Source organism: Cygnus olor, chromosome 2, assembly GCF_009769625.2.
Source record: "Cygnus olor isolate bCygOlo1 chromosome 2, bCygOlo1.pri.v2, whole genome shotgun sequence".
Lineage (NCBI taxonomy): Eukaryota > Metazoa > Chordata > Aves > Anseriformes > Anatidae > Cygnus > Cygnus olor.
In genome coordinates this window covers 17,913,399-17,933,526 of record NC_049170.1, presented here as the reverse complement: position 1 = coordinate 17,933,526, position 20,128 = coordinate 17,913,399, and the positions used below count along the sequence as shown (strand labels likewise).

General features: G+C 39.3%; 1 protein-coding gene across 1 annotated transcript in view; it reads left to right on the top strand.

Annotated features, from left to right (window-relative positions):
* Positions 1-20,128, top strand: part of LOC121065753 (amyloid beta precursor protein binding family B member 1 interacting protein) — a 67,084-nt gene that overhangs the window by 17,920 nt on the left and 29,036 nt on the right. The window contains exons 3-7 of the mRNA XM_040548764.1: positions 2,279-2,366; positions 4,168-4,457; positions 9,058-9,135; positions 10,377-10,536; positions 14,185-14,306. Coding sequence (XP_040404698.1) covers positions 2,279-2,366; positions 4,168-4,457; positions 9,058-9,135; positions 10,377-10,536; positions 14,185-14,306 — 738 coding nt within the window. The remainder of the gene's footprint in view (positions 1-2,278; positions 2,367-4,167; positions 4,458-9,057; positions 9,136-10,376; positions 10,537-14,184; positions 14,307-20,128) is intronic.

Here is a 20,128-nt window from a genome sequence, read left to right as displayed (position 1 = left end):
TGAAAACTGAATGCAAATTCAGAATTGCGCTTTTCTGCTGTTTTTATGAACTTCGTTTTAATTTTTTGTTTTTTAACATTTCAGTTGTTAGCTCTTTAATTTCCATTTGTTTGTACTTTCTCCGTTTTCATTTTTCATTCCGCACTTTAATGGCCATTATGAGATGTTACAACTCCTTGTTGAATTACTAATTGGAGTTTTTCCTTTATATTCTTATAGTCTGTTTCCTCAATACACTTTGTCCCCTTCTTATTTTCTCCATCGCTGTGAAATTCATATTAGCTTTGTTTCTCCTCTCCCGCTACTTAGTCCAAGTCAATTTTTATGAGAGTAAGCATTAACACAGAAGCCGTGTTTAAAGTTGTCACTGCTTTGGTTTCCAGCTCTGTACAACTTCAGAAGAAACCAACATGTCTTGGGTGGGCAATAGGTGAAAAGAGTTGCCAAGGAAAACATTTGCATTAGCTTTCATGAAAAATGCCTGTCAGTTTCAGGCAACTCTGCAAAATGTAAATGCCTCTGGTACAAATTGACAGTGAACAAAATGTCGTACTGTTGCACCGGAAGACCAACGCATGGATGTATGGGTGGATGAACATGGATGTATGAACAAGGGTATAGAGCTCGTAGGATAAATGAAGTAATCCTTCCATTCTGTGTAGCATTGCTACGACCTCAACTGGGAAACTTTGTCCAGTGTTAGCTCTGCGTTTTGAAGAGAAGGAGGGTTGACTGGAGAAACTCCAGAAAAAAGCAGTGGGAATGATGAGAAAAAGAAACATGACCTATGAGAAAAGATTGCATGGGGATTGTTTAGTCTAGAGAGGAGGCTGATAACAATCTTAAAATACATAAAAGGCAGCTTCAGAGCAGAAAGGAGTACTCGGTTCCCCCATGTCCACAGAGAATAGTGCAACGGGGAATGGCCTTCATCTGCTGCAAAGGAAGTTTAGGTTAAGCAGCAGAAGAAAGGTCTGATGGCAGGGATAGCGATCTCGCTAGTGAAGCACTGGAGCAGATCGCCAGAGAAATGGAATTTATCTGATCGCAAACTTTTAAAACGAGGTTAGCTATACATTTGTCAGATAGAACCCCGTTATAACTTACTTGTAGTAGGACAAGTCTAGACAACCCCTTAAAATTCCTTCCAGCCTTGTCTACGGTATTTGCTTATTAGAGCTATCACCTTCCTCACTGGGGAATAGAAGTGGAATTTATCTTCGCTTTATGCACTTTTCCTAACTTAGGAAGCACTGTTTCTCTGCCTGCTTCCTAAACAGCAAGCCACAAACAAGGAATTCTCTATTTATCTATGCAGATTTACAGTTTCTATTGAAAACAGGGTGTCTTATGTTTGTTTGTTTGTTTTTTGTTTTTCAAACAGCAGGAGAAAACAACAGCAAAGTTACATTTATATTAGTAAATATAACACCGGAGCACATGGCACTGCATAGCTCAAATCTGTACACATACACAGCTAAACTCTTTCAACACATGCACCCCTCTTCCCCCCCCCAGAAAACACAAAACCCCTCAAAACCAGTCTGCCTTTATTCAATGTCTCTATTGGAGGCTGAGAGAGTTGGGGTTGTTTAGTCTAGAGAAGAGAAGGCCCTGGGGAGACCTTATAGCAGCATTCTAGTACCTAAAGGGGGCCTACAGGAAAGCTGGACACTTTTTAGCAGGGAGTGTAGTGATATGACAAAGAGTAATGGCTTTAAACTGAAAGGGTGTTGATTTAGATTAGACATTAGGAAGAAATTAACTATGAGGGTGGTGAGGCCCTGGCCCAGGCTGCCCAGAGAAGCTGTGGATGCCCCATCCCTAGAGGTGCTCAAGGCCAGGCTGGATGGGGCTTTGGGCAACCCGGTCTGGTGGGAGGTGTCCCTGCCCATGACAGGGGGGTTGGAACTGGATGGGCTTTCAGGTCCCTTCCAACCCAAACGATTCAATGATTCTGTGAAACAGCCCAAGCCTCTGTTGTTTCCCAAACCATGCCCAGCTGTTCCCTGACGAGAGTTGTCATTGGCATATGTCGACATTGTGTTAGGAAGCATGCAAACCATGAAATACCTGGCATGAGATGGTGCTTGAACCATTGTCCCGGCTCTGTTTAGTTTACCAGTCTAGGCATAATCCCAGAACTAGAGTGTGGCATTCTGCTCCTTGAAGAAGAATTGACTTCATTAGACGCTTTCAGGTAATTGATTGACAAATGTTAATGTCTGTAACAGTAGTTACATCATTAGACGCCTTTTTTTTTCTTTTATCTTAACAGAGTTTAGGAGTGGAGACTATACAACCTCCATCCCCCAAAGTGTCTAACAAGGAATGTAGCTTTACAGTGGGTTTTAAGGATTTAAACGGTAAGTAGTGAACGGACTCATTCATGCTTTTTATGCTTTTTTAAAATACCTCACACCAACAAATGTAACAAAAAAAACTTCAAACACTCCTGATCAAAAATAAAGTTAAAAAAAAAAAATGTTTTGCTGGAGGGTGAGGTACATGTGTGTGTGCGCCTCAATTTAGGAAACTTCAGAGGAGCCCTGTTTTTTAAAAGGACATTGCTCAATCTTATACAGAAGTCAGACTTTTTAAGATGTCCAAGTGTAAAGGGAAAACAAAAAAGAAGTCCCCCAAAATGCTTTTTAAAATGCCACCTTTTTACACAAAGATTTAACATACTGGAAAATTCATAAGCATTTTTTTCCAGTGTAAGTACTAGCTTCAGCTGCTTTTACTTTACATTGCTTATTCTCATTCTGGCTTGCACTGTCACTTTTGGATTTGCAGCTGCTTGCTTCCCTGACAACCGAGTCAGGGAATTGATCTGAGTTTATAAAATAATGCTATTTTTATGTTTGGGGGTATGTTTGTTGGTGGTGTTTTTTTTGTTGTTTGTTTGTTTGTTTTTCTTTTTACTGGGGTGGGGGATGTGCTGGTTATTCGCATTCCCCTGAGTTGGGGAAACCAGTGTTTTTGTCCCAGAATGAATTCGCCATTAAGCTACCTAATGCCTATACCAGCAAGGTGGTTAGAGGTATGTAAATTGAAGGGATCATAAGTCAGCTGAAAATAAAAGCTTATGAAAATATACTGTTAGCATAAGAGGTAAAGCAGAGGAAACTGAGATAGTCTAGTGACATACTCACTTAGTCCATTGAATGATCTATTTTTTGTTGGACTATATTATAATTTTTTAATATGTAGTTCATGGCTCTCTAACTCCTTCCAAAATTCCACTTAAAAGAATCACAAATTGGAAAAGCTTTCTTGAACTAGACTCTTCAAAGAGATTTAAACCACTGAATGCAGTGGTTCTTAAAGAACACTTCTCTTCTAGAAAACTAAATCATCCTACAGGATGTTGTTACACTGGATCTCTTACAGCGTGTCCAGTTCAAACAACCCAAGAAGAAATTGCATATCAGTTCCAAAATACAGTATAAGATTTTGCTTTATACTCTGACAATATTTATATCTGGTTGATAAAATTCTTTTGAAAAAGACTGTCTTGTTTGTTCTTTTGCTTAAAGGATCCTCAAAACCCTGCATATTACATGAGGTATGTCACAGAGGTTGATCACGCAATTACTGATGTGCTGCAAACGATACCATACAGTTGCCTGTATTTTAGAACTCTCCAATTCTGGTTTCTGCTTCATGTTAATTTTAGATCTGTAGAACAGTACTAATATATTAAAATATTCTTGATCCAGACATCAGTTACGTAGTTGGCTGTATATTATACCAAAAACTTGCTGAGCATTCATGTATATAGCTTAAGTTTAGATGAATAAATAGCCTAATGGGAGCTACTGGAATTTCATGCATCCATATCACTAAGCATATGCCCATGAACTTTGCTGGGTCTGGGCCAGATTTCCTAACATCATATAGGCCTGAGACCATATCACTGAAAGTGAAGCTTCCTGTCCTGTTTAATTTGTATTTGTAGAGTTCCTTGTACTATAAACTTCAGTATGACCAGATTAATGACTATTCCTAAAACATGCTTTTTTTCTTGAACACATTTCGAAATTTGTTCCCTTTCCTATCATCTTTATATCGTACAGTAACCATTAGTGCAATTAATCTTCAGTGAGCTGGAAACAGACTTTTTCATTCCATTCGCTTTGACACATTTTTTGATCTTCTTTACAGAATCCCTAAGTGCTCTAGAAGACAAAGACCTGGATGCTTTAATGGCTGATCTTGTAGCAGACATAAATGAAGTTGAACAGAGAACTTTACAAGCCCAGAAAACTTCTGGCAACCAGCAAAGTGTGGTCGCTCAACCTTCAACAGGCTTGGATAGTGACATTTATAGTAAATCAAGTCCCTATGTTACCATTACGGGACGGTTTGGGGATGACTTGCCTCCTCCACCTCCAGTCCCTGATTTAGACCTTCCACCACCACCGCCGCCGCCTCCTCCAGAGCCACTCAGCCAGGTAAGTCTGTGTGGAATCTCATTCTAAGAGTTCAGTAGCTCATGTAGTTTTACAGGTGGTTTTTGGCATAGGAACAATGAGGATATCTAGAGTAGAAACATCTTGGGCAGGTTCTGCAGTGTTGAAACACTTACGAATGGTGGACTGATAGTCTTCTGTTATTGTGGCTTTGGCAGTTTCTACCAATTCGTTGACCTGTTGCTCATCCCTTTGCCTTTCTAATTGCCATTTTGACAGCCCAAGTCAGGCATTCATCACTGGAAATGGTTTACTATAATGGAAGACTTGTTACTAATTTTTTTTAATAAGTGCTGATCAATTAGTGCCTTCTTATAGAGAGTTTGGCTTTGGCATCTGTGCAAAGCATGGCCAAATATCCCACCATTTTGTGAAGATGCCATTTTGTTATTTTCAGTCTATGCTACTGCTACTGATGAGGAAGTTCTGTGGATGTTTCCCACATCCATCTCTGGCCTAAATGGTTTCCTGCAGGAAAAGGAATAGGAATAAATAGGAAAAGCTGCTCAGTTTTGCAAAACTTAGCGTTTTCTTGGAGAACGGGTGAAAGGCTGAGCACGAGAAGTACTTCTCGTCTGATCACAGTGCAGAATCACTCTGCCTTTCTTGATCTTGTTGTTGAAGGGAAGTATTGAAGACCATCTGCAGTACGGGATGAAAGCTCTTTGCTTAGCAGTTGCCAAAATTATAAGTAGGTACTATTTATAAACAATTGACTTACTGGTACAGTAAAAAATCAGTTATCGCCACCTCCTCCATGTTTGTGTTTCTTGCAAATCTGATTTAAGAACTGAAGTCAAGCGTGGTATGTGTAGCAGGAGCATTGGAAGTTCAGCTCTTTAATGTGAGGTTGTGGAGAGGGAGGTAATGTAAGACGAATTCTGCCTTGTCAGCCCTGTGGGGAGAGTGTGTTTGTTAGAAGAGTGATGCAGTCGAAAAAATATGAATCTGAAATCCTGAAAAATCTACAAGTGTCGCTTTGAGTATTAATGTACATAGTGACTATGATGGAGAGGAGTTATTGACATTTACAGAATGGAAAAATTTTTAGGGAAGGTGAAAAGAGCTCTGTCTGCCCAATGTAGAACTGTACTGGTCAGTTTTACCTAAAACCATAGACACTTCATTGCAGTTTAAAAGCCCACACAAACTGATTATGAATCACCTCAACATCACTGCTGCCTCTGTGTTCAGCATCATACAGCAAACATATTTAGCAAAAGGAACCAAAATTTTGTTAGGAAGAGGACCTTTCTGATCATACAAAAATAGTTCACTGGATAAAGCTTCATTTGGTGTATAGGACCTTTCAGTGCTCTGTCTGAAGAGTGAAAGCTGTAAACATGTGGGAGGAACTTCACCATTTCTCCGTATTTCAAAGATAATAGTTAACTTCCTATCTTAAGGGAAAATCAACGTTTGTAAAAACAGCTAGACTCTTTCAGAAGCTGCAGGTTTTTTTTTTATTTAACTGGTATAATTGGTACAGAAGAGATGCTGTAAGATAAGCTCTTTCGATTGACCTATGAACATATCCGCATCTTGGTTTACACTGGTGACCTTTAAGGAAGTATCAAGTTTCTAAATAGTCTGATTTGGAAGCCGAGGAGGTGTGGTCTGGAAGGGTAGGTGGTTAGGTGATCTGAAGAGTGGCTAAACTGACAGACTCCTGGGGTAATAATCAATGTTTTGGTGGCTGCTAACAAGTGGGGTCGACATTAGGGCTCATGTTGTTTAATATTTTCATCTGCGACCTGAATGACGATGTGAAGCATTGCCTGCAGATGTGCTGAAGATACTTTTAATTAAGCAAACTGACTGGCAGGATGAATAGCAGAGCTTCAGTGCAGAGAGACCTTGAAAAACATGAAGACTGGCCCAGCAAAGCCCTCAGAAGGTCAGCAAGGTACAAGGCTCTGCACCTAGGGGAGGAATAACCCTGTGTGTTTGTACACGTTGGGAGGTGGCAGGCTGAGGTCCAGTTGAAAAGGAGCTGGTGTTCTTTTGGCTGCCACATTGAACTGTGGTTCTTGTGGCTGCCACACTGAATATGGAAACCGAGCTGTGGTGAGAGGAGCATGGCCAGCATATTGAGGGAGTCATTATTCGTTTTTCTTGGCACTGGTGTGAAGCCACACCTGGAATATTGCATCCCATTCTGAGGGGGGGCATCTCCAGCAGAGAGACTGCTGGGATGGTGGGCATGGAGTGATGAGGGCTAGAGCAGAGGGGTGGAGCTGGGCTTGTTTAGTCTGACAGAGGAGGCTACAGTGCGGTTAAGTGACAACCTAAAATATATGAAACTCTTCCACTGTAGTGATAGATAGATTGTATAACAAGGGGTAACAGTTGTTTTGTTGGTTTATAACTTCAGACAGGACATTAGGAAAACCTTTTTTGTTTCAGGATCTGGTGTAGCACTGGAACAGGTTGCCCAGAGAGGTCACAGATTCTCTTTCTCTGGAATTTTTGCCAACTTTGTCTGGCAAAGCCATAGGTGACCTGATCTGGTGTTTGTGACAGTCCTGCTCTGGGCAGGGAGCCAGACTCCAGACCTCCAGAGCTCTCTTCCAACCGCTGCTTTTATGATGCTGTGATCTCAAGCTCACTAAAGTCAACATTTTGGTACAGTTCCTTCCCTTGCATCTTGTACTGAGCTCTACTTCTATGGAGTCAGGTCTCAGGTAGCCCTGCTGAGACTAATTCTCTGTTAACTGGCATCCTTTGTTACCTGAGGGTCAAACAAGATTTATTCAGCAAAAAGAGGGTATACTTGCTAAACACAACAGGAATTCTAAATTCAAAAATGTAGCCAGAAATCACCTCTGTCTCCGTCAGTTAAAGTGCTCCTTTGAGATTGCGTGCTGAGTTAAATCTCTAGTAATTTTTCCTGGTCTCTTTCCAGATACAGGGAGAGGGCAGAGAAGGGTGGGAACAGGAGGCAGAGGCTTTTCTAAAGAATCTGTCTGCAGTAGTTAATTTCCTCATTAGGCACTGATTCTGCTGTCTCCCACAGCCCTCACTTCATTTTCTGGTACAGGTTGTATTCAAATACTGATGGCGTCTGCAAGGTATGGCTTGCTGTCCCTACAGAAAATTACCTATAGGGCTATTACATGAGTTACAGTGTGAGTGATGGAGGTAATAACCATTTAAGATACATATGGAAAGAACTGATTTCACATTATTTCCTGTCTTTGTTAGTGAATACTTGCTTAGAAATTGCATTTCTGCACAGTAGGATGAATTGCAGCTGTAAGTGGAATGTCTTTTCTTTCATCAAAATCCACACCCGTTAGCCAGGGTTCTTGATAGGTGATTCCTGAGCAAATCAAAGCTGACATTTAGTTTAATACTTCCTTTTTTCTATAGTCAAATAAGCACAATTTCATTATTCCCATTTCATCTGTGATACTAAGACTCTATTCTCTAACCTTTAACTGTGCCAAAATTAAAAGGTACAACATTTCGTTCAAGGAAGCATAGAGCTGTCTCATATGTTTCCATTAACTCTGACATTTATTTTTAAAACTGTCCTTAAGCTAAATAAAGTTTCTACATTTTCTGTGACATTATCTGGATGACTTTTGTGTGTTTCTATTTAAAGATACAGAAAATGTGGTGATTATATTGTAGTGGGAGAAGGAATCTTTTAACCAGTATTTCTTTAACAGTGCTAAAATTTTGTATCTGATAGCTTATTTACTTTGTATCATTTCCTTTTTCTACATTGAGAAAGACAAAGGTTGTGACAAGGTGACAACTGTCAGGAGAGAGGTTCGCTGCACAGATTTGTACAATGTGTGAACTCTGTTCAACGTAGGTCACATGGAGGTGAAGCCTGAGTTATAGCTGCCTAAACTTTTCAACAGAAAGTCTGCCTGCAGGACACTCAACCACTTTAGTTAAGATGCTTTTCCTGCTTCTTTCAGAGAAGTGTTTTGAGATGGTGAGACAAAGACCACAGTCTGAGAGGCTGTGTGCACTTCCCTCTGTAGAACAGCCAGCTTTATTGTGGAAGCCATTTCTGTCCAGCAGTTTCTGTTCAACCACAGAAACTATTTTTGGATTCTTGAAGTTCAGCATGTCTGAGCTGTAGCAATGCAAATCCATACCTGAAGAGGAAAAAAGACATTTGTGAATTGATTGCCTGGCTTTCATTGTGGAGGATTTGACAACAGCAATCACACTTGTGCAACCTGAAAGAGAAGGTTTCATTTCACCTCGTATTTTTGACGTCCTATGGGTTGCTAGTATCGAGGGGAAACAGTCATAAAACAAAAGATGTTTAGTGCAGTGAGAAGTCAGTCAAGACACGGAAGAGCCCAGTTTTCAAGCATTCCTGTATCACTTGATCATGTAGGAGCTTTATGCCTACAAAACAGAAGGAAACACTGCACTTGTAACTCAAAGCTTTGTTGAGAGGATCTTAGCTCAAGGAAAGCTGGGGATTCCCTGTACCTATGAAGTTTCCCATGGCAATCCTTATGTTCTGGATATAAATAACAAGAAACAACTCTTTTCAAGTGAATGCAAATTGCTGGCCTTGCTTAAGTACACCAAATATCTTGTGTCTTTACAGGAAGAACGAGAGGCACAGGCTAAAGCTGACAAAATTAAACTTGCATTGGAGAAACTGAAGGAAGCCAAAGTTAAAAAGGTGAGCCTTAAAATATTGAAATGTTACCATAAGAGCTATCAAGTCTGTTTTTGTTATTCTCAATAATAAAGTTCTTACTAAAACCATTAAGCTTTTTCATATTTTGTCTTTAACTTGAGACATCAAAACATATTCTGTGGAGCTGTCTTGCCATCTGCCAGTACGGGAGTCTCTATGAGAACGTTACCTCTGAGGGACTTATTTCTAAAAGGACCAAGAAGGTTCTACCTTTCTCCCTCTCTTCCCCCAGTGTTGGGGCAAAGCCCACTGTCCGGACAGATTGATTTAGAGAATGTGGAAGATACGTAAAAACGTCGCTTACTTGTGCTGTGCTGATTCCAGAAGTATTCTATTTTACTTCTAGAGTGGATACAGATTTAGCTAATCCCGATTGAATTAGTGAGGGTCTTCTTGGTAAATCCTTTCATGGCAGTGCAATAATGTACAAAGATAAAAAAAGAAATTTTACACCAGTAAGATAGGAGGCTTCCAGCGTGTGTCTGAACAGTGCTGCGGCATGTCATGTAAATATGCCCACTCATCCCAAGTTGTCATTGCAGCTGAGCTCAACAGAAGCTACAGATGTTCAGTAACTTAGAAAATGGATGTAAGTACTTTCCTTATAATATATTTGCAATTCTTTATAATATTTTACTTTGGCATTTTCTGGTGTTGCTCATCTTTGAAAAGGTGCACACAATTTCTCATTTAACAAATAGTTCACAATATGAAGGAATAATGAGTGTCTTTCTGGTTTATTTGGTCAATGTAAGTAACTCATCTATTTGCTTATTATCGATTTCAGGTTAGTCTGGCATGGCAAGATACCTCCATTCTTTTTCTCATTTAAAACTAAACTACATCTTTCCATATTTCTAACCTGCATTTAGGGTACTGTCTTTTTATATTGGTTTCCCTATCAAGCATTTTCCTTGATTGGATATCTAGTAGATTTAGAGAAGAGATTAGCTTCTGCTTTTTCTCCATAGGATTTTCACCTTTCCTGAAATAACATACAGGATAAAGCTCAAATTCCTTGTCTGAGAAAAGGTCTTTATTTTGGTGGCAATGTAATGTCAAAGCCTCCAGTATGTTTCACTCCCTCAGCTTACTGTGGGACAGGGTGCCTTTGAATCAGTAATAACGTCCAGCCTTAATTTTTCTTATCTGCGTTAACAGATTCAGGTTAGCCCTTTACTTGCTTCTGAAATTAACTGACTCTTCTGTGACTCTGTCCTCAGCTTGTTGTGAAGGTGCACATGTATGATAACAGCACAAAGTCGCTAATGGTGGATGAGCGTCAGGTTACACGGGATGTTTTGGACAATCTCTTTGATAAAACTCATTGTGACTGCAACGTGGACTGGTGTCTATATGAAATGTACCCAGAGCTGCAAATTGGTAAGTGGCCTAGCAGCAGGGACATTTTGGGGTGTATAACAAATAGATACAGTGCATTCTACATTATTAGTAGTCTTGAAACACAATTAATATCATTTCTCCTGTCCACGCGTCCAGTGGCATTAAACATCCCAGTCTAGAAGCTGAGGGATGCTGCAGGAATGTACTTGGGTCATTCTTGCTGTGGAATCAAGGCTTCCGTTTGTCAGTGGTGCAAGCTGCAGTAGGCACCTTGCTCACCACCATTTCCATTTTTCAGTTTTATACAATGTGAAAGGGCCACGTGAATTTTATTGTATTTGCCAAGGCACTGACAGACCCAAACATAAAAGTACTCAGTTCTACTCTTTGAAGAGAGGATGCAGTGCTGAAGTGCTGTCAGCAGGCTGTTACATACCAGCCAAACAAATACAGTGATTAAACAAGACTGTCTGAGAAGCATTTCAGACTTTTGTAATGTGTTTCACTTGTGGTGGTGGTTTTCTTAACAAAGTTGAGAACAGGATATTTCTCTTCAACTGGTCTGCAGCTCTGCTGGTGGTACCATATGGCTTAGGAAGCAACTACCCAGGCCTCCAGGTCCCTAGGAAATAGCTGTGCAAAACTTGTGCATTTTTAGTTGCAACTTAATAAGTTTTGTTTCAAAAAGACTTCAAGGCTTAATTAAGGACAGAGTATTCTCTCATCATGAGTTAATTCATAATCTTTTTATTGTCCAGGCTGCAAAGATATTTACAGCACAAGAAGAAAATTGCCACAACTTTCTTCCAGGGTAGCATTTGACCTACAGAAACTGGAAATTTTCAAACAATCTTTAGCATTCTCAGTTTACAGACACCAAACAGGAATGCAAAAATGCACAAAGTTAAATACCAATATTGCACTTAAAAAGAGCCCCAGGAGTAATCATCCTGCTACACTAAAACAAAGAAATGTAAAAATAGCTGGAAAAAGCCTGACTGCTCATAAGCAAAGGAGATACTCATCTGCTTGTAAGAGCAGCGGAGACAGTAACTGCCAGTCTGTTCTTTCTACTCCGTTAAGATGATACATGAAGCAATATTGCCACATTCTTTTGTACCAGCTTATCTTAACTAAGGAAGGACTGGAATTGTCATTAGACCCTAGAGATGTCACAAATGTCACTTTGAATAGTTTTAGAGTGTTTTCTCGTCTTCAAAAGTTGCTTCCTCTGGTCTGGTGTAACTTGGACAATCATGTCTGAGTGTTAGGATGACAGCATATATCTTGATATATACATTATTATACATACATTATTTTACATACATTATGAATATTAAAAAGAATGTTCTTGGGTTTCTTCTTTTCTGAATGGACATTTTTTAATTCACCATCACACAATTAAAACCAGAGGTATCAGGGAGAACATGTTTTACAAATATTGGAGTTAATGGATTATTTTTTTTAAGTAAAAATCAGTTGTGTTACTTTAGTCCCAACTAAATCTGGGTGCTTTGCACTGTGTTAATATAGTAAAGAATTGTTGTCATAATGAGTAAAAACTGTTTTAGAAGCGAGGACAGAAGGGTAGAAAAGGAAGTAAATCACTAGTTGTTTCAGGAAGAAAAGTCTGAATTCCTGATGCAGAGGCCTCTCACCAGGTCCAAATGAGCTGGGGATGGAGCTTTTTTGTTTGCAGAAGGGAATTTTGATATGGATGCAAGGGTACGTGTTCTTTTGTCTGCTTCCAGTGCACAGCAACATGCAGTTTGTTTTGTTCAGAATTGTAACAATGTTAATTATTCTTAATTCTTGTCAGATTATTTCTTGACAGTTCTAAATAGTTCTATTACTATCAGCATGCTTAGGATACAGGCACTCTCTCCCTTTTTCTTCCTGCTTGCTTTCCGTGTTAGAATTCAAGAGAATAAAATCACTTTAAGAAGCAAATCTCAGCAACAAATATTCCAGTCTGAACTGATATTCCAGAAAGTCCAAGCTAGTTTTATATCAGAAGACAGAGTATCTTATACAATCATTGCAAGTAAACTACTACACTCTTATATTAATTGCATGTTAATATCACAAATAATTTCAGTAGTGGTATGACACTGGGCTGTACATACCAGTATGTATTTTGCAATAAAGAGTACTGTCTTATAATATACATCCAGATTTGACATTCCTTTGTACAGTTAATTATTTAAAAAAAAAAAAACTCCTAAGGATACCTTTTATCTAAGAAAAATATGGGACTGAAAATCAGCAAACAAAAATGTGTGTGGCAAAAATTAGTGTTAAAGAACAAATGATGAAATAATGAAATCACCCTTTCCTTCCACTTTGCTCTTCCTACTCACCGTTCTTTGATACATAATTTGACTCCCAGTGTAATCATGGTAGATGAGTAGGTTTTCTGTTATGACCTGATAATTATTTTACAGTTATCCTGGACTATAAGACAATGTTTCAGAAGAGGACTTGGGTTTTGTATTTCCAGTGCATTGCAGAAATAGCAGTTACTAAATGGAAAGTATCGTGTTGCTTGTGTGTTAAATACCAATGCGTAATTGTGAACTGTCCTTGAAAGTAATCTTAGTTTGTGATATTTTAATTCACAGAATTTAGTTTTGATGGGGCATCCTGGTCCCTTTGAAGTAATGAGAAGTGCTAGAGAAAATATATAACATATATGTTATTATCTCTTCTTACACGAGGCCAATCTAGGCCATTGAAAAATGTGATCATCGAAGACCACTGAATTTGGGGTACAGCTGTTCTGAGGGAACTCAGACTTGAAAATCAGAGCTGGTTGAATTCCTCACCCAGATGCTAAATTTGTAGAAAACTGCAGTTTGGGTCCTTCCAAAATTATCTGTCAAATTATGCTGAATTCCTTTTCCTTCTAAAGGGGATTTGTGTGTCTGTTCAGCTGCTTTATATGAGTGAAACCCCAGAAGGAGAGATCAAAAGTTACCTAACCTCAGAATAACTTGGTGGCTTTTCTGGGTGGAGGTTCTGGGTTCAGATCAGATTAGGAAGGAAGAGAGCTGACAGTAGGTCTCCCACCTCTCTGGTGAGTTTAACTGCTTAGATGTTGAGTGAAACAGTAGATTTTCACATCAGTTCATATTCTTTCTATTTCCTTTGTTTTGCCATTTCTGTTTTCAAAAATTTGCCTGAAACTAAACATTTTATTTTCAGTGCATAGAATTCTTCCTGCTGACAGAGTAGTTTTTCAGTTGTTTCATTAAGTGAAATGACAAGAAATTTTTTTTTTTTAATATTTTTTCCCAATTCAGTAGTCAAAGCGAGAATACATCCCCAGTGATACTGCAAACCATAAAAAATAAAAGCGAACAAAACAAGAAGGGCATTGAGAAACATGGGTGTTACCATCCACTCCTAGTCGGTCACTGGTTCCAGCCTTTGGTCAACAGCACCGAGATGCAGGAAGACTCTAAGGGTGTGCCTGAGCTACATAAGGCATCTTCTGTAACTGATTTGAACTTCCATGTGACGCTATTTTCATGTGGTTTTACTCCCTTCTGTGCAATGGAAAAGAGTGCTGGGCTCTGCAATTCTGAATGAACATCAGATAATGATTACATTCTGACACAGGAATTTCTGCAGCCTTAGGAGAGGGGAGAGTTTGTGTGTCTTACGCTACCTTTTTTGTCTCACCAGAAAGGTTTTTTGAAGACCATGAAAATGTTGTTGAAGTGTTATCAGACTGGACTCGAGACACTGAGAATAAGATTCTATTTTTGGAAAAACCTGAAAAATATGCTTTATTTAAAAATCCCCAGGTAAGCTGACGTGGTAGTTGATAATGGTGTCATTTTATCGGTGCACTGTTTATTACATTTTTAATTTGCTTTCAGCTCTGTCAGTTCTAAATTAGAGAAAGCTAACCTTGTGTTTTCCGAAAAAAAAAAAAATGTTAAATGCAAGGATTTGAAAACCAGTGCTTTCTGTTCTTTGCTGATACTATTGTAAAATCGTGTCTGCAGTGGTATAAAATGAGATGTGTAATTCTCTGATACAAGCTGTTGAGATCACAGAGCTGTAAAAACCTGGCCTTTGTCTTTACTACAGTTTCACCATTCCTACTGATGAAAATCAATACTTTCTTGAAGGTCCGGTTTTTGTCAGTTGTATGTGAAACCTCATAAAGAGTATGCTGAGTACTAAAAGTTTACCTGTATTTCGTTTAGACTGGGAAGAGGAACTGGGTAAACAGTAACCTTCTGTGTATACTAACTTTGTAAAAAGAGGATCTGTACACTGAGCTGCATTAAATTATCTCACATAGGTGTATTCACAAATCATTTCTTTCTTGTAATATGTGGTTGAAACCATGTTTACAAATACCTTACCACATACAAGTAATGGATTCTGGAGCACTAGGTCTTTTCCCCTTGCCTGTTAGCTCATTGATCCTGAGGGCAGCAAGAGAAAAATGAGCAATTCAGCAGTGCTGAAAAAATGAGTCAAATATATTCTTAGGAAGTATTTTTTAGAATGAGCCAATGTTTCAAATAAAACCTGCGGAGAAGAAATTTCCTTCATCGACATAACAAGCATCCACAGTCAGGGAAAGAAAACTTACCCTGCAGTGTACATGGTCTAATGTTGACTTTTAATATGAAACAGCAAAGCCAAGTTTGGAAGTAAAACATACATGATGGCTCAAGATGTCATACTTGCTAGTGCACGTAAACATACTTAGCAGCAGAGGGAAAATTGTACATTTGCCTTGTACACTAGTAGCGTTGTTTGCTGTGGCTTAGGGCAGGGCCTCCTGGGAGATAAATCTTTGATGAAGATTCTAGGTATTTTGATAGCGATGACCATTAGAAATAAACATGACCTAACCCAAGAACAGAATAAGAGTCTAACTCTGTCCTCTCTGTCAGGGCACACTGAGCTTGACCTGGACATGTGTGTAGTCCTTGACCTTCTGCACCTCTGTGATAAGCTCTAAAACGAACAGCCTAAGGAAATTGGATCAGTTGTAGCTATCACACTATTGAAGTATTTTGACAGTAATAAAGTCTAACCATCTGTCAGGCTCAGTAAATTCAAACACTGTGGGACAGGCAGAATAGTACGGGCATACAGAAGTATAGAATAGTTCATTTGGATGGGACCTTCAAAGATCTTCCAGTCCATCTGTCTGACCATTTCAGGGCTAACCAAAAGTTAAACCATATTATTGAGAACGTTCTGCAAAAGTCTCTTGGACACTTATTATATGATTATGTTTGGTATGTAATCTGGAATGAATCCCTGGAAAGGCAAACCAAGCAGAAAATGCTCAGTTGGTGGGGGACAGATACGATAAATGATTATGTAGCAAACTACTTAAGGAAATTATGATATAATCTTTATATCATATTTTTAATATTTATTTATTTATCACAAGTGGTAATACAGCAGCATCAGGATTCCTTATGGTATTCTTATTTAGTGTTCATTCTGTGAAAGATTACCCGTGAAGATCTGTAACTTGCAGATATTTTTCTGTAAAGAAGAGACAAATTCCAAATGCAGCCAAATGCCTACAATTTATTCTTAGATGAAATAGTGATACTAACTTTTAATTACAGAGGTTTGATACAATAAAATTATTTTTAAAAATCGAATAATTAAACTGTCCAGAGGCATTGCTAAAACATGCGGACCTCTGGAGAATATCTGTGACCTGTGCTAATATTCATTGTTTCTTTCTGTGAACTGGTCACGTATCTGGTATAGATTAAAAAACAATTAATTAAACATGTTTCCTTTTCAAAGGAGGAATTGAAGTTTTGATATGCAGGGTTTATCCACTGTAACAGGGTATGTTAGCTAGCAACGTACCGCTTGGCTAATGCCATTGGCTGTTTTTGAAGACCGTTGTTCTTGTCATGCTGTCTTCTCTAATATTTATCTGCAGCTTTGTTCCTTAGCACATTATTTGAAGTCTTTGGAATACATTTTGGAAAAAACATTTTGCAAAATACTCAGGTCTCCCCTTGTTCACCAAGACAGGCATACTTTTGCTCTTTCCTCACAGGGAAATCAGAGTGAAGGACTGTTCTGTGAATGGTGTTGGTGACTCATCTACAGAGACAGTATCATGAGTCCATGACTAAAGGATGAAACAAAAATACATAGTATGTGTACAGATAAAGAAAATCTTTTTAATAGAGGAAGGGTAATGCTTTGACATGCAGTTGAGTGATGCTCTAAGTGATGCTGTGCTTGACTTTTGAAAGGGAAGGTTGTCAGGTCTCAATGCTTTTTTTTCAAAAAGCTCAAGGAATAATCCCCAGCTAATAGAAACTCTAATGTAGGAATGTAGGAAATGTTTTTGCTTCGCCTAAATAAGGTTATTTGTAAGGGGCAGCTGAATCTTAATTGCTGACTATTAAGTGCTGGTCACACCCTTAGACCATTGCATTTGGTTTTGTGGCCTCTTAGCAGTGGCAAAATCCACTGCTTCCGTGGATTTCGTTTACCTGTATTTCTCTGTTGCTGATAAAAACAGCCAAGAAAATTTCAAATGGTCCAGGTGACCAGGTGATACCACAGGACATTATTTGGGAAACTAATTGAAATCTGGGTACAGTAAGTACTTTATGCTTCTGCTCTCTCATTTATAAGCCAAAAGCAAAAGCTATGTAATGGAGAACCCATACACTGAATTAACTCTTTTTTTTTCCTCCCTAAAAGCAAGAATACTAAGCAGCAGAAGAAGGTGGAGTAAGAACTTGTGATGTCTTTCGTAACGGGACATCTGTAGTGGGTTTCACTCTTGAATGTTTATTTTGAAGTCAGTGAAATTGGGCTGGTATCCACCAGGTGACATTTCTGTTTTTAACCACTTTGGCCAGGCTTTATGAACCATGTATTTTGTTCTTATTTTGTTCCCTCCACTGTTACTGTGCGAAGGAAACACAGACGGGCGGTAGGGAACCTGACTGTTCAGTGTGCTGGCAAAGGCACAGAGAAATAGAAGTGAGAAAAGGGAAGTGCTTTTCACTGTGCTCCCAGTGTTTAGTAATCTTAATTTCTTTCTCTGTTAGTATATCTCAGAGGATGGTATACTTTCAAGCTGAAGATGCTACTTGGATAAATATTTTTTTTTTTCTGCCTTGGGACAGTATCACAAACAGTTTTTATATACAGTTTAACTGTTTTACAGGCAACTTTTAATCAGCCTATTAAGTGCGTTGTTGTTAGCTGCATAAGCTCCTCGCTTATGCATGTCTTTCATTTTTTCCACATTCCCCCCTCCTAAAACACTTGAAGATCATCATCCTCAAGGCATGAAAAGTAAGCTGTAGCAATTTCTTCAAATACTATAAAATTGAGGAAGCAGAGATCAAAATCATGTTTTCAAAAAAGCTTTGCCTTTATTTTCTTTTCTTTATTTTCATTTGTGGTCCCCCGAGCAATTATAGCTATCTTGTAATATTTTTAATGTGCATTTTTTTAGGGGACACATCATGATATGGTTTGCAGATATGACCACATTCTGGTTTGTTTTTCTGCACAAACTATGCTGCATTCTGTACACAGTTGAAATGGGATGCATGTAGCACATGGGTGTGAGCTGGCCAGTTTTTGATTCATTCCAGGTGCAGTTTGGATGAGGGTAATCAGGCAGTTCTTTGCACGAAGAAGATAGACTCACGCCTATCTCACTGCACAGTGTTTGGTCTGCACTGTTATGGACTTTGCAAGTCTTCTGGAAAAACAGTTTCAGTAGAATGAAAGCAAAAATGTAACCTAAGCAGAAGTGAAAGCCAAAGGAGGATGCTGCCTTGAAAACCTATTTTTGCTATGTACTGGCAAGTAGCTGCTGCATTCCCACTTAAATAGAGACATTGCCACCGTCCTGCATGAGTACAGGGAGAAATGCAGGCATAACGTCTCTTAAAGCTGTCATACCTGGCTGGCAGTACGTGCCAAAACTGCCACTGTAGCTCTGCATTAATCTGACTCAGGCAAAATGGCATGGGAGAGAGAACTGGCTTTGTGTTAGCTTCAGCCAATCTGGGGTGTGAAGGCGTGGGGAAGAATTCAACAGAAACACTCAACTGCTCACTTCTGCTGCAAACATTAGGAAAAATTTCTTTACTACGAGGGTGGTCAAACACTGGAAGAGGCTTCCTAGAGAGGTGGTTGATGCCCCATCAGATGCTGACAGTGTTCAAGAGACGTTTGGATTAATGCCCTCAATAACATGCTTTAATTTTTGGTTAGCCATGAAGTGGATAGGCAGTTGGACTCGATGATCTTTGAAGGTCCCTTCCAACTGAACCATTCAATTTTAAATAGCCCAAACAGAATAAACAAAGCAAACCCAATGACAGAATGTGCCCAGCATACTTTGGTTTGTTAAAATAATCCTTTGTGTTTGCTTTCTTATGTTATCACCATAAGAGGATGAATCTGTCGAGTTAAGTAAGCTCAGCTCTCTATCAAGAGAAAGACATTGTCTTTTGAAGTAAAAAGTAGTTAATTCTCAAATTTGTAGACATATGCTGAGGGCTGCCCTGCAGCCACACACATCTTGTCCCATTAAAGACCTGACATCCCAAACCAAACATGCTTTTCCCAGTGGTGTTCTCAGCCAGGCAAGATCTTGCCTTTTATCATGACCCTTGACTACTGGACTTGGAATGACCTCTCATGGACACATGTGGTTGCCTCCCATAGGATGAATGCTTCTGATAAAAATAGGAGACCACACAGTGATAAAACAAGTACAGTGTTCAGTCTGCTCCCCAGGTCTTCAGCCACTGACAAATAATAAGCACTGTAATAATTCCATGTTTCAGGGCAGAGACGTAACGGAGGTAATCGGTAATAAATGAAATGTGTGTTGACAGGTGAAAGATGACAGCGTGCATCTGTGTAAATGTGGTTTAGGTGACAGAGCCCTGCTTCCCTAATGAAAAAGCTGCCTTGTGAGAGATCCAGCATGGATACCGTTAGAAACTTTCTCTCTTTACCATTGATTATGTCAGCACAGGGTGGTCTGTGTTTCTTCTAAATAAATGCCAGATGCCTGCATGTGAATCAGTTGTAATCAGAGGTGCTTTGTTTTCTTACTATCAGTGCACTGAAGACTGACTGAGACAGATGAATGCTCTCTCCACCTGTAGTAAAGTTGATGACTCGAGGCCTTGTTGAGACAGTGACAAGGTGCACTTACCTTGATAAATCGTCCCTGTGTATGGTAGGGGTTGGATGATGTCTTTATAATGACCTGAAGAAAGAGGCTTTCAGCTTGCAAGTCCCTCCACTTTCCACACCCATCCCAAGGTCCGGAGGCCCAACCCAGCCTCGCAGTGCCCTCTGAGGTTTCTCTTCATACTTTCCTCAATACAAAACTGTGTGTGCCAACATCAAGCCAGCAGTGCTATGGGGTAAGACCAAGTCTGTCAAAGAGAGCTCTTGCACATGTACAGAGGACTTGGCTGCAGCAGCTCACGACAGTATCTTTCTTCCAGTAGGTTTTGGACGTCATAGGCAAGGCATTGCTGTGTGGGTTATGCTTAGAACATGCTTCCAAGCAGGTTTTATTTTGAGATGGTTTATGTTTTGTTGTTGTCTTGTTTTTTTTCTGTTGGTG